Source organism: Globicephala melas, chromosome 3 (genome assembly GCF_963455315.2).
Source record: "Globicephala melas chromosome 3, mGloMel1.2, whole genome shotgun sequence".
NCBI classification, from domain to species: domain Eukaryota; kingdom Metazoa; phylum Chordata; class Mammalia; order Artiodactyla; family Delphinidae; genus Globicephala; species Globicephala melas.
In genome coordinates this window covers 35,255,136-35,269,056 of record NC_083316.1, presented here as the reverse complement: position 1 = coordinate 35,269,056, position 13,921 = coordinate 35,255,136, and the positions used below count along the sequence as shown (strand labels likewise).

The 13,921-nt window shown below is 37.3% G+C and overlaps 1 protein-coding gene across 6 annotated transcripts in view; it reads right to left on the bottom strand.

Moving 5' to 3' along the window:
- Nucleotides 1-709: 709 nt before the first annotated feature.
- GHR (growth hormone receptor) overlaps nt 710-13,921 on the bottom strand; it is a 316,755-nt gene continuing 303,543 nt past the window's right edge. For all 6 annotated transcript variants that reach the window (XM_060295740.1, XM_030882018.2, XM_060295742.1 and 3 more), the window contains 2 exons: nt 8,417-8,486; nt 710-1,800 (listed from right to left, as the gene is read on the bottom strand). In XM_060295740.1, coding sequence (XP_060151723.1) covers nt 823-1,800; nt 8,417-8,486 — 1,048 coding nt within the window. In that variant the 3' untranslated portion in view covers nt 710-822. The remainder of the gene's footprint in view (nt 1,801-8,416; nt 8,487-13,921) is intronic.

Here is a 13,921-nt window from a genome sequence, read left to right as displayed (position 1 = left end):
TGCAAACATTTTAAAGTTTTCTAAATTAACAAATATCTGTTTACAAATTCAGATAAGATGAACACATTCCAATAATGCAGCTAACTACAATCATTTTAGAATCATTTAAAGAGTTTTAGGAGGTATAAAAAGGGCCTTGTAAAAAACTAGTTTTTCTTCAGGTGCGTTGACCAAAGCATTAAACCAGCTTTAGACTGCAGTTACTACATTCTTTAGATGGGTCGGCATGAGCTACAGTACACCGTGTATAGTGTAATAGAAAATAGCCATGCTTAAAGTGTAAATTATTAAAAATACTTTTATCCATTTTATGTCAAAATAAATGTTTTACATATCCAAACTATTTCTTGTCTTCTTACCTAAAATTTTAGTTCCCAATTATTAAAAAAAATTAGCCTGTGCTATGATTTGCATTCAATCGTCCTGAACTGCAAAAGCCACCTGATTTTTCGCTTTTTCAAAAAGCATGATTAACTATAGATTAAAAAACATAGCCATTCAATGCTTAGTAGCACAAAATTAACACCCACAATAACAAGACAATCACTGCCACTAAACAGTCTTTGAGACAATTCTTTAAAATATTTACAATTCACAACAAGAATATCTATCTGATGAAGGGTTCTTCTTTTTCTTTAATATCATGTTTCAACACTTCAGGAAAAGCCATTTAGAATCCGTATCCCCCACCCTCAACTCCCACCCCCCTCCAAAAAATGTTTAAACATTGTTTTGGTTTAAGCATTCATGCCCTAGCCAACTCTTTGCTAGAGTAAATAGGTAACTCATTAAATATGTAGCTCATGGGAAATCGAAGAAAAGCTACGGCATGATTTTGTTCAGTTGGTCTGTGCTCACGTAGCCACATGATGAGAGAAACTCTTTGTCAGGCAAGGGCAGGGCAGTTGCATTGAGTACGAGGCCCTGTGGAGATTGTACTATATGAATGGAGGTATAGTCTGGGACAGGCAACTCAGAACTTGGAACACGTTCTGCTGTCCCAGACCTCCCAGCAGTAGTGGTAAGGCTTTCCGTGGTGATGTAAATGTCTTCCTGGTTAAAGCTTGGCTCTACATGTGATTCAACCTCGACATGAGGGGCCAGGGCGATGCACTTTTTAGCATCTGCCTCACAGAAGTAGGCGTTGTCCATGATGAAGTTTGCTTGGCAGGGTGAGACGACTTCTGGACGCATGTCACACTGGGAGATCCCAGCCTTATTCTTTTGGCCCGGGGAAAGGACCACACTCCCTGCTGGTGTAATGTCACTTACCTGGGCATAAAAGTCGATGTTTGCCAATGAACTTGGATTGCTGAGCTGTTGCTGTGTATGGCCAGCTTGATGAGTTGACTCAGTTTTGCCAATAAGAAGTGATCTTGGTTTGTTTTCCTCTCCTAGGATAACACTGGGCTGCTGGCTAGCAGGGGTAGCATCATTCAAAGGTGAGTTATTTAGATTCTTCTGGTCAAGGCACAAGCGATCTGCTTCCCCTTTCAACCTTTGTGGCTGAGCAACCTCTGAGGTACCATCACACATGTCATTGGCATTGAAATCAGTCTCCAGAATGTCAGGTTCATAACAGCTGGTACGTCCAGAGTCGTCATCCTTTGCCCCAAGGATATTAAGTGATTTTTCATGGTCATTGCTTAGAAGTCTGTCTGTGTCTGATCCTTCAGTCTTTTCATCAGGGTCATCAATATCTAGCTCAATAAATTCAACCCAAGAGTCATCATTGTAGAATTCGTGTTTATAGTTGTCATGAATGGCTAAGATTGTGTTCACCTCTTCTAATTTTCCTTCCTAGGAAATAGAAAATGAAGATCTATGAAAAACTCACAACAATTAAGTGATATAATAAATAACATTCAGAGACTAATTAGTAACAAAACCACATTAGTGAAGAACTTTTCTTTCTTTCTTTTTAAAAATTCTTTTCTATTATGGTTCATCACAGAATACCAAACATAGTTCTCCATGCTATACAGCAGGATGTTGTTTATCCATTCCATATATAATAGCTTGTATCTGCTAACCTCAACCTCCCATTCCATCCCTCCCCAACCCCCTCCCCCTCGGCAACTACAAGTCTGTTCTCTATGTCTGTGAGTCTGTTTTTGTTTCATACGTAGATAGGTTCATTTGTGTCATATTTTAGATTCCACATATAAGTGATATCGTATGGTATTTGTCTTTCTCTTTGACTTACTTCACTTAGTATGACAATCTCTAGTTGCATCCATGTTGCTGCAAGTGGCATTATTTCATTCTTTTTTATGGCTGAGTAGTATTCCATTGTATATATGTGCCACATCTTCTTTATCCATTCATCTGTCGACGGACACTTAGGTTGTTTCTATGTCTTGGCTATTGTGAATAGTGCTGCTGTGAACATAGGGGTGCATGTATCTTTTTGGATTAGAGTTTTGTCTGGATATATGCCTAGGAGTGGGATTGCTGGATCATATGGTAATTCTATTTTTAGTTTTCTGAGGAACCTCTATATTGTTTTCCATAGAGGCTGTACCAACTTACATTCCAACAGTGTAGGAGTGTTCCCTTTTCTCCACACCCTCTCCAGCATCTGTTATTTGTAGAGTTTTTAATGACGGCCATTCTGACTGGTGTGACGTGGTACCTCATTGTAGTTTTGATTTGCATTTCTCTAGTAATTAGCAATGTTGAGCATCTTTTCATGTGCCTATTGGCCATTTGTATTTCTTCTTTGGAAAAATGTCTATTTAGGTCTTCTGCCCATTTTTCAATTGGGTTGTTTTTTTGTTGAGTTGTATGAGCTATTTGTATATTTTGGAAATAAAGCCCTTATTGGTCTCATTGTTTGAAAATACTTTCTCCCATTCTGTAGGTTGTCTCTTTGTTTATGGTTTCTTTTGCTGTGCAAAAGCTGGTAAGTTTGATTAGGTCCCGTTTGTTTCTTTTTGTTTTTATTTCTATTGCTTTGGGAGACTGACTTAAGAAAACATTGGTATGATTTATGTCAGAGAATGTTTTGCCTATGATCTGTCCTAGGAGTTTTGTGGTGTCATGTCTTAAGTCTTTAAGCCACTGTGAGTTTATTTTTATGTATGGTGAAGAGGGTATGTTCTAACTTCATTGATTTCCATATGGCTGTCTAAGTTTCCCAGCACCACTTGTTGAAGAGACTGTCTTTTTCCTATTGTATATTCTTTCCTCCTTTGTTGAAGATTGACTATAGGTGTGTGGGTTTATTTCTGGGCTCTCTATTCTGTTTCATTGACCTATATGTCTGTTTTTTGTGCCAATACCCCTGTAGCTTTGTAGTATTGTCTGAAGTCTGGGAGGGTTATGCCTCCTGCTTTGTTCTTTTTCTTCAGGATTGCTTTAGCAATTCTGGGTCTTTAATAGTTCCATATAAATTTTAGGATTATTCTAGTTCTGTGAAAAATGTCATGGGTAATTTGATAGGGACTGCATTAAATCTGTAGTTTGCTTTGGGCTGTATGACCATTTTAACAATGTTAATTCTTCCAATCCATGAGCATGGGATATCTTTCCATTTCTTTGACTCACCTTCAGTTTCCTTTATTCATGTTTTATAGTTCTCAGCATATAAGTCTTTTACCTCCACAGTCAGGTTTATTCTCAAGCATATTTTATATTTTTGGGTGAGATTTTAAATAATATTGTTTGTTTACATTCCCTTTCTGATATTCTGTTGTTAGTGTAAAGAAATGCAACTGGTTTCTATATGTTAATCTTGTATCCTGCTACTTTGCTGAATTTGCTTATTATTTCTAGTAGTTTTTTTGTGGATTCTTTAGGGTTTTCTATATAGTATGTCATCTGCATAAAACGACAATTTTGCCTCTTCCCTTCCAATTTGGATACTTTTTATTTCTTTTTCTTGTCTGATTGCTATGGCTAGGACTTCCAATACTATGTTAAATAGAAGAGGTAAGAGTGGGCATCCTTGTCTTGTTCCAGATTTTAGTGGGAAGTCTTTCAGCTTTTCACCATTGAGTATTATATTGGCTGTGGGTTTGTCATAGCTTTTACTATGTTGAGATATGTTCCCTGTGTACCCACTTTGGTAAGAGTTTTTATCATGAATGGATGTGGAATTTTGTCAAATGTTCTTTCTGCATCTTTTGAGATGATCATGTGGTTTTTTGTCTTTTCTTTTGTTTACGTGATGTATCACATTGATTTGTGTATGCTGAACCATGCTTGTGAACTTGGGATGACTCTTGGTCATGGTGTATGATCTTTTTTTATGTGTTGTTGGATTTTGTTGAGAATTTTTGCGTCTATATTCATCAAAGATATTGGCCTGTAATTTTCTTTTTTGGTGGTGTCTTTGTCTGGTTTGGGTATCAGGGTGATGGTGGCTTCATAGAATGTCTTTGGGAGTGTTCCCTCCTCTTCAATTCTTTGGAAGAGTTTGAGAAGGACTGGTGTGAGTTCTTCTTTGTATGTTTGGTAGAATTTGCCTTTGAAGCCATCTGGTCCTGGATTTTTGTTTGTAGGGAGTTAATTACATATTCTATTTCACCTCTAATGATCAGTCTGTTCAAATTATCTACTTATTGTTGATTCAATTTTGGTGGGCTGTATGTTTCTAGAAACTTGTCCTTTTCTTCTAGGTTGTTGAATTTGTTGAGATATAATTGGTCATAGCATTCCCTTATGGTTTCTGTATTACTGTGGTATCAGTTGTTATGTCTCCTTTTTCATTTCTTATTTTGTTTATTTGGGTTCTCTCTCTTTTCTTCTTGGTGAGCCTGGCCAGAGGTTTGTCAGTCTTGTTTACCCTTTCAAAGAACAAGCTCTGGGTTTTATTGATTTTTTTCTATTTTTTAATCACTATTTTATTTATTTCCTCTCTGATCTTGATTATTTCCATCCTTCTGCTGATTTTAGGTTCTGTTTGTTCTTTTTCTACTTCTTTTAAGTGGTAGATTAGGTTGTTTATCTGAGACTTTTCTTGTTTTTTTGAGGAAGGCCTGTATCACTACGAACTTCCCTCTAGGAATTGCTTTTGCTGCATCCCATAGATTTTGTACAGTGGTGTTTTCATGGTAATTTTTCTCAAGGTATTTTTAAATTTACTCTTTGATTTCATTGTTGACTGATTGGTTTTTTAGTAGCATATTGTTTGGTAATCGTTTTTTTAGTAGCATATTGTTTAGTCGTCATTTTCTTTTCCTGTGGTTGATTCCTAGTTTCATGCTGCTGTGGTCAGAAAAGATGCTTGAGATAATTTCTATACTCAAGTTTGTTGAGGTCTGTTTTGTACCCTAGTATGTGGTCAATCCTAGAGAATGTTCCATGTGCACTCGAAAAGAATGTATATTCTGTTTTTTTGGATGTAATGTCCTAAAAATATCAATTAGGTCTATCTGTTCTATTGTATCATTTAGGATCTCTGTTGCCTTATTTTCTTTCTAGAAGATCTGTGCACTGATGTGAGTGGGGTGTTAAAGTCTCCTACTATTATTGTATTCCTGTCAATTTCTCCCTTTATGTCTGTTAGTATTTGTTTTATGTATTTGGGTGCTCCTATATTAGGTGCATATATGTTGATGAGTGTAAAAGTGTCCTTCTTTATTTTTCTTTATGGCCTTTGTGTTAAAGTCTATTCTGTCTGATACGTGTATTGTGATCCCCACCTTGTCATTTCCATTTGCATGAAATATCTTTTTCCATCTCCTCACTTTCAATCTGTGTCCTTTGCTCTAAAGTGGGTCTCTTGTAGGCAGCATATTGTAGGCTCTTGTTTTTTTTATCCAATCTTCCTCTCTGTGTCTTTTGATTGGAGCATTTAGTCCATTGACATTAAGGTAATTATTGATAGATATGTATTTATTGCCATTTTAAGCCTTGCTTTCCTGTTGATTTTTTATTTCTTCTTTGTCCCTTTTTTCTTTTTGTTTTTCCCTTTTGTGGTTTGATGATTTTCTTTTGTATTGTACTTCTTTTTGGTTTTTGTGAGTCTATTGTATGTTTTTGATTTGTGGTTACCTTGTTTCTCAAGTATGTAAACCCCATCCTATAGCTATTGATACTTGCCTTAGACTGGTAATCATATAGGCTCAAACACATTCTAGGAAATGATAAAAAAAAATTTACACTTTCTTACTCTTCTCCCCCACATTATATGATTTTGATGTCCTCTTTTACATCTTCATGTTCATCCTTTTGCTGTTCACTGTGGTTATCATAAATTTCACAGAAATTTATTTTGATTTTTTTAAAAATCCGTGTACTGGCTTATTTAGGTGATTTTCTTTCCAATTGTGATTTTCTCTTTCCTATATATTCTTCTTTTCTATTTACAGAAGACCTTTCAATATTTCCTTTAGGATAGGTTTAGTATTGCTGTATTCTTTTTGTTTTTGCTTGTCTAAGAAATTCTTTCTCGCTCCTTCTATTGTAAATAATAATCTTGCTGGGTAGAGTATCCTAGGTTGCAGTTTTTTCCCCTTCAGGACTTTGAATGTATCTTGCCACTTCCTTCTGGCCTGCAAAGTTTCTGTACAGAAATCAGCTGATAGCCTTATGGGGGTTCCCTTGTAATTAACTTTTCTCTTGCTGCCTTTAGAATCCTCTCTTTAACTTTTGCCATTTTAATTATAATTTTGGTGTAGGTCTGTTTGGTTTTACCTTGTTTGGGACCCTCTGCTTCCTGTACCTGGATATGTTTCTTTCTTTACGTTTGGGAAGTTTTCAGCTTCCCAAATACATTTTCAATACCCTTTTCTCTTTCTTCCCATTCTGGGGTCTCTATTATGCATAGATTGGCATGCTTTATATTATCCCATAGGTCTCTTATATTGCTTTCATTTTTTTTTCATTTGGCTTTCTGTCTGCTGTCTTGATTGGGTGATTTCCATTATTCTATCTTCCAGGTCATTTACTCAGTTTTATGTATTATTCATTCTGCTATTCATTGCCTTTAGTTCAGTTTTCATCTTGGCAAATGAGTTTTAAAATTTTTTGGTTCCTTTTTATAGTTTCTAGTTCCTTTTTATAGTACTCTGCATTTCTGTCAATAGCATTTCTTAATTCCTTCAGTATTTTCATTATCTCCTTTTTGAATTCGGTGTCTATTAGACTGAAGAGGTCTGTTTCATTGTTCTTTCAGGGGAATTCTCTTGGTCTTTTAACTGGGAGTGGTTCCTCTGCTTCTTCATTTTACCTTATATTTCTCTTATTCTGTGAGTTTAGGAGAAACAATAATCTACTGTGGTCTTGGAGGGCTATTTATAGGTGGGAGTGTCCCGGTGTAGTTTGTGTGGATTTAATATTTTGGTGCAAGGGCTGTTTTTAGTATTGATGCCTGCCACCTCTTTCCTCAGCATGTGCTGGCCATTATTCTCTTGATAGGGCGTGTGCAGACGCGGTGGCTGGTGCCTGGCGTTCTCTGTGGTGGTAGCAGCTCATGCGCAGCCCTGGAGCACACAATGGGAGGTGGCTCACAACTACTCCTGGAATCTGCGAGGGTGGTGGTGGTAGCTCATGACAGCTCTTAAAGCATGGGGGTTGGGGGTGGTGGTGGCTTGTGATCGCTCCTGTAGCTTGTGCAGGCAGTGTCCTGCAACCTGAGAGCACATGCAGGGAGAAAGGCTGCAATGGCAGGTCTTGCCTCTCCTCTCGCACACCACCCAAACAATGGTACCTGGCCTCTAAGGTAGCCCAGGCTTCCTCTGCGTACATCCTCTGGTGCAGTTGCACCAAACTCCAGCCCCTTCAGGCTCTTTCTGCACAGCCCACCACCTGCGTCCTCTCCCTGGATCTAATCTCTGAAGCCTGAGCTTCAGCACCCGGTCCCTGCCTGCACTGATGGATGCGTGTCTCCGGCCGGGGAGTGCTGAGCGGTGGCACTGACTGTCTGCTGGTCTCTCTCCATTCTAGCTGCTGCAAAACCGGTTCCTGCATTCTCCTCCAAGGCTCTAAAACTCCCACTCTGTCCCAGCTGATCTCCATGATGGTGAGGGGACTTCCCAGGGTGCAGGCATCTTTCCTCTTTCACAGCTCTCTCCCAAGGGGTGGGGTGCAGGTCCCTTCCCAATTCCTTTCTTTTCTTTTGTCCTACCTGGTTACACAGAAATTTTCTTGCCCTTTTAGAGGTCTGCCAGTGTTCAGTAGATATTCCGTGAGAATTGTTCCACATGTAGATGTGTTTTTGATGTATTTGTGTGAGGCAGTGAGCTTCACATTCTACTACTCTGCCATCTTGATCCAGTAGTCAAGAACTTTTAAATACGTAAGACATTTTCATAATTTTGAGATGTACTATTTAAAAACTTTTTTTCCAGAAGGAATACAAAAAATAAAATGTAATACATATAGCTTGCAAAAGGTCTCAACATAAGACATTATTGTTCAGGTATCATTTAATTAGTGTTATGTATAACTTAGCTAAATTATTAATTACCTTGAGGAGATCTGGATCAATTCCTTTAATCTTTGGAACTGGAACTGGGGGTAGAATCAACATCTTAATCCTTGAAAACAAAATTTTGTTTTGATGTCAGTTATACATTCTCATTTCAAAAGATAGAAATAAAATGTTGACAGTATTATTAAAGTAACAAAATTTGGAATAAGTATAATCTGAGAAAGAGGAAAGCATTAAGCAGTAAATGACAAGGCAAAACTATAGAAGAAAAAAAGAACAAAAAAACAACAAAAAACCCTCATCTGAAACCAATTTAAGTAAAATGCAGTTTTCTTATAACTTTTCTTTTATAATGTCTTTTATTGATAAGACAGTCTTAGTATTGGAAGTTAGAAATTTAATTCCATCTGAAGCCAATTTCCATGTCAGTTATAAGGGAGGTAATTTTAATATACATCTCATCTGTAATTTGTAGAGGAAGGGAAGGGGAGGAGAAAGAACCAATCTATGTGGAGCCAACATTATCTGTACCCTTAAAAAAGAGTGGGTTGATATAAGTTCATACCACAAATCTACATGAATTATAAGATTATCCAAGGCAATCTCATTAACCAGGGTGTTATTGCACAGTTCATTTCAGTTAGGACAGACTAAATTTGAACTATCTCTAATCAGTATGGATTTGTATACACAAGTCTATGATGCACTTAAAATTTCTGTTCCAAATATTTAAGTTACTTTTTGACCATAATTCATTTCAATATCTATCCTGCTTGTCTTGTGCCTGATTGTATCCCCAGCACTTAGAACAATTCCTGGCACAGAGAAGGTGCTCAATAAACCATTTCTTGAATAAGTTTGAGTAAGTCATTTATTTCATTAATAGTGTAACTAGAGTTTTTGTTTTAAAGTCAACATTGTGGCTGTGGAATAAAGCTCAGATACTACTATAAACCACTGATGAAAGAAATCAAAGATGACACAAACAGATGGAGAGATATACCATGCTCCTGGATTGGAAGAATCAATACTATGAAAATGACTATGCTACCCAAAGCAATCTATAGGCTCAGTGCAATCTCTGTCAAATTATCAATGGCATTTTTCACAGATTTAGAACAAAAAATTATACAATGTGTGTGGAAGCACAAAAGACCCCGACTAGCCAAAGCAATATTGAGAATGAAAAACAGAGCTGGAGGAATCAGGCTCCCCAACTTCAGACTATACTACAAAGCTACAGTAATCAAGAGAGTGTGGTACTGGCACAAAAACAGAAATACAGATCAATGGTACAGGATAGAAAGCCCAGAGATAAACACATGCACCTATGGTCACCTAATCTATGACAAAGGAGGCAAGAATATACAATGGACACAAGACAGCCTCTTCAATAAATGGTGCTGGGAAAACTGGACAGCTACATGTAAAAGAAAACGTGAAATAAGAACACTCCCTAACACCATATACAAAAATAAACTCAAAGTGGATTAAAGACCTAAATGTAAGACCTGACACTATAAAACCCTTAGAGGAAAACACAGGCAGAACACTCTTTGACATAAATCACAGCAAGATCTTTTATGACCCACCTTCTAGAGTAATGAAAATAAAAACAAACAAATGGGACCTAATGAAACTTAAAAGCTTTTGCACAGCAAAGGAAACCATAAACAAGACAAAAAGACAACACACAGAATGGGAGAAAATATTTGCAAATGAAGCAATGGACAAAGGATTAATCTCCAAAATATACAAACAAACAGCTCATGCAGCTCAATATCAAAAAGACAACCCAATCAAAAAATGGGCAGAAGACCTGAACAGACATTTCAGCAAAGAAGACATACAGATGGCCAAGAGGCACATCATAAGCTGCTCATCATCACTAATTATTAGAGAAATGCAAATCAAAACTACAATGAGGTATCACCTCACACCAGTCAGAATGGCCATCATCACATATCTACAAACAATAAATGCTGGAGAGGGTGTGGAGAAAAGGGAACCCTCTTGCACTGTTGGTGGGAATGTAAATTGGTACAGCCACTATGGAGAACAGCATGGAGGTTCCTTAAAAAACTAAAAATAGAACAACCATATGCCCCAGCAATTCCACTACTGGGCATATACCCTGAGAAACCATAATTCAAAAAGATTCATGTACCACAATGTTCATTGCAGCACTATTTACAATAGCCAGGACATAGAAACAACCTAAATGTCCAATGACAGACAAATGGATAAAGAAGATGTGGTACATATATACGATATTACTCAGCCATAAAAGTGAACAAAATTGGGTCATTTGTAGAGATGTGGATGGACCTAGAGTCTGTCATACAGAGTGAAGTAAGTCAGAAAGAGAAAAACAAATATTGTATATTAATGCATATATGTGGAATCTAGAAAAATGGTACAGATGAACCTATCTGAAGGGCAGGAATAGAAAGGCAGACGTGGAGAATGGACGTGTGGACACAGTGGGGAAGGGGAGGGTGGGGTGAATTGGGAGATTAGGTTTGACATCAATACACTACCATGTGTAAAATAGATAGCCAGTGGGAACCTGCTGTATAGCACAGGGAGCTCAGCTCAGTGCTCTGTGATAACCTAGATGGGTGGGATGGGGGGGAGGGAGGTCCAAGAGGGAGGGGATATATATATATATATACATATAGCTGATTCAGTTCACTGTACACGAGAAACTAACACAACATTGTAAAGCAATTATATTTCAATTAAAAGAAAAAAAAATTAACATTGTGGCTCTGGAATAAAGCTCAGAGATTATCCATTCCAATCTGAGTTTTGGGTATCAGCTGATAGTCTACTTAGTGTGAATGAACGTTTTTTGCATGTTTCCACCACCTTTTTACATAATCCAAGGAATGAGCCAAATTCCGTAAATTGTGTTTGAGTAGATTCCACTAGGTTTACTCTGTGGGACGGTGTTAAATTGTTACTGATGAACAGAAGTTATAGAAAAAATTCATGTTATTAATAACTGCTACCATTTCTGAATGCTTCTGATAAGCCACTATGAGATGTATCTTGCACTAGGCTCTGGGTCGGCAAATTACTGTCTATGGGCCAAATGTGGTCTGCCCTCTGTTTTTGTAAATAAAGTTTTATTGGAACATGGTCATGGTCATTTTACATATTATCTATGTAAAATAGTTTGCATATCATCTATGGCTGCTTTCATGCCACAGTGGCAGAGCTGAGTAGTGGTGACAGAGATTGCATAGCCTAGAAAGCCTAAAAATTTACTGTTTGGTCATTTTTAAAACAACTTTGTCAACCCTTGCACTAAACATTTCATTTAATCCTTACCACTACCAGGGAGGCAGAAGACATTATCTGTGGAAAGATTTAGATATTTAAGGAACATGTTCAAATCACACACCAATACTTGGCTCAGCTGGCGCTCAAATCCAAAGCAGCTGACTCCAAAACCTGGGCCCTTTGCCTTCTGTCACGCTGATGGGTTAAACTTGGTTCTGCATCTCTAAATGAATAGTTCACGGGTTCAAACACATAGAAAAATGCAACAAAACCCCAGTTACAGGAGGCAAAGTTTCCTAAATGTCTAACGCTTTACTTTGTATGGGTGCCTTTTTTTTTTTTTTTGAAGAGGATGATGCATTTAGGTACTTGTTGATAGCTTTCTAGGAGTTGTGGTTGACTTTAGGCCAGGGTGGCAGACCCTGCAGCTTGGAGGACCCAAGCCAGTCATGCAACTGAATATAGCGGGCCTGGTACAAAGTCATAGGGAGGGATGGGAATGGTGACAGAGAACGTACGCCCTTTGCAAATGGGATGGTTGTTGGTCCTCTGCTTCAGCACATGTTGCCATGCAGGAATATCAGCCCAGTTTCACTAGATCTGTTTTTAAAGGTAATCTGGTAATCTGGATTTTTGTGTGAAAATTCCCTGTTTTATAAACACTTTGCAGGAAAACCTTTACTCCAAAATCAAAAGGACATAAAACAACAAAACATGGATCTGTGGGCTGAATTTGGCTTTCAGGTTGCCAGTTTGTCACTTCTGTTTTATGTTGATTCAGTTATTTCTTCCTGGATTAGTCATAGCTTGAAGGCTGGAGTAGGTCATATGGTGGGAGCCACAGAGTGTAGAATAACGATAAACTGGCATGAAACTACGTTTCTGATTTTTCTATCATTTTATTCAAATCCAAATTACACTATAAATTTTGCTAGAGTTGACTCAATGATCTGGACTAAGAAAGGGAGCAGTGGCTTGGTTTGTGAACTAACAAAACCTCAAGCAAAGAGCACCTGAAGTCCTTTACAGTCCTGAAGTTCTGGGGTAAACTGGCATAGCACCTCATTCTTTGAGTTTCATTTTAATTGTTCTTTCCACACTTGCTGTCAGCTATTTTCTACCATTTCCTACTTTCATTAGAACATGGAAATTTAGACAATGATAAGGGTTTTTATGCGTACATGAAAAAAGAAAGGTTAATTGTTTTCCACGGAAAACTTAATTTAGAACAGGAAATTTGGCAGTACAAATAGATTTCCAAAATTTTTCCCAATTTGGTGATTTTGACCAAGCGTCATAGTTAAGAACTTCATTATTCATAGAAAACACTCTTTTAGACAAAGGTTAATATATTTCCTTTGAAATTCTATTTGGAGGATTATTTTTTCTTTCAAATATTGTTAACTAATGTAATTTTAAGCAACGTAACAAATTTGCTTGGTCTTCATGATGACTCGAAATTGACAACTAATGTTAAAAGTAAATTCCGTTATGTACATAGTGGGTTTATCTACTGCAGGTACACATAAATTAGCCCATCGCCTAACTGTACAGATCAGTGAATTCAAATTAATCAACAGAATAATTTGACTCCTTTGCTGTTGGCATTGCTTAAATATATAAATTACTTAAAATCCTAAATAATTATTTACTTATTTACTAACTCCCCCCCCCACAACTGAAAAGTGTGTTATCCTGCTTTATAATACTTGTGTTTCTAAGATAGTAATGTTGCTAGAAAGTTAGATAGAAAATAAAATTCTACAGAGTGAATTTTGTTTTCTCCTGAGCTTACATTATAAAATTGGAGATTAACCCTTCCTACATTCACTTGGAGAATTTTAGCATGCTTGACACTCTGGAACTCTAGAATTCTGAGAATTCTTCTCTCTACTGAAACTCTATGTTTACAAATACTATACAGCTTCAAAATACAAATTAAAAAGCGTTTACAATATATTCACATAGATCCTATTCTGATTTGTAGATGCGTCTTGGCTTCACCTGGAGACTTGTCTTTAGTCCTAGCTAGAGTAACCAACTGTCTTGGTTTGCCTGGACACAGGACTTTCAGTGCTAAAACCAGGGAAGTCTCAGGCAAACAGAGTGTTAGCTACCCTAATTCTAGGAGAAGGGGCAAGATTAACCCATGGGACTTAAAGAATATTCTAAACTACCATATGACCCAGTAATCCCACTACTGGGCATATACCCTGAGAAAACCATAATTCAAAAAGAGTCTGTACCACAATG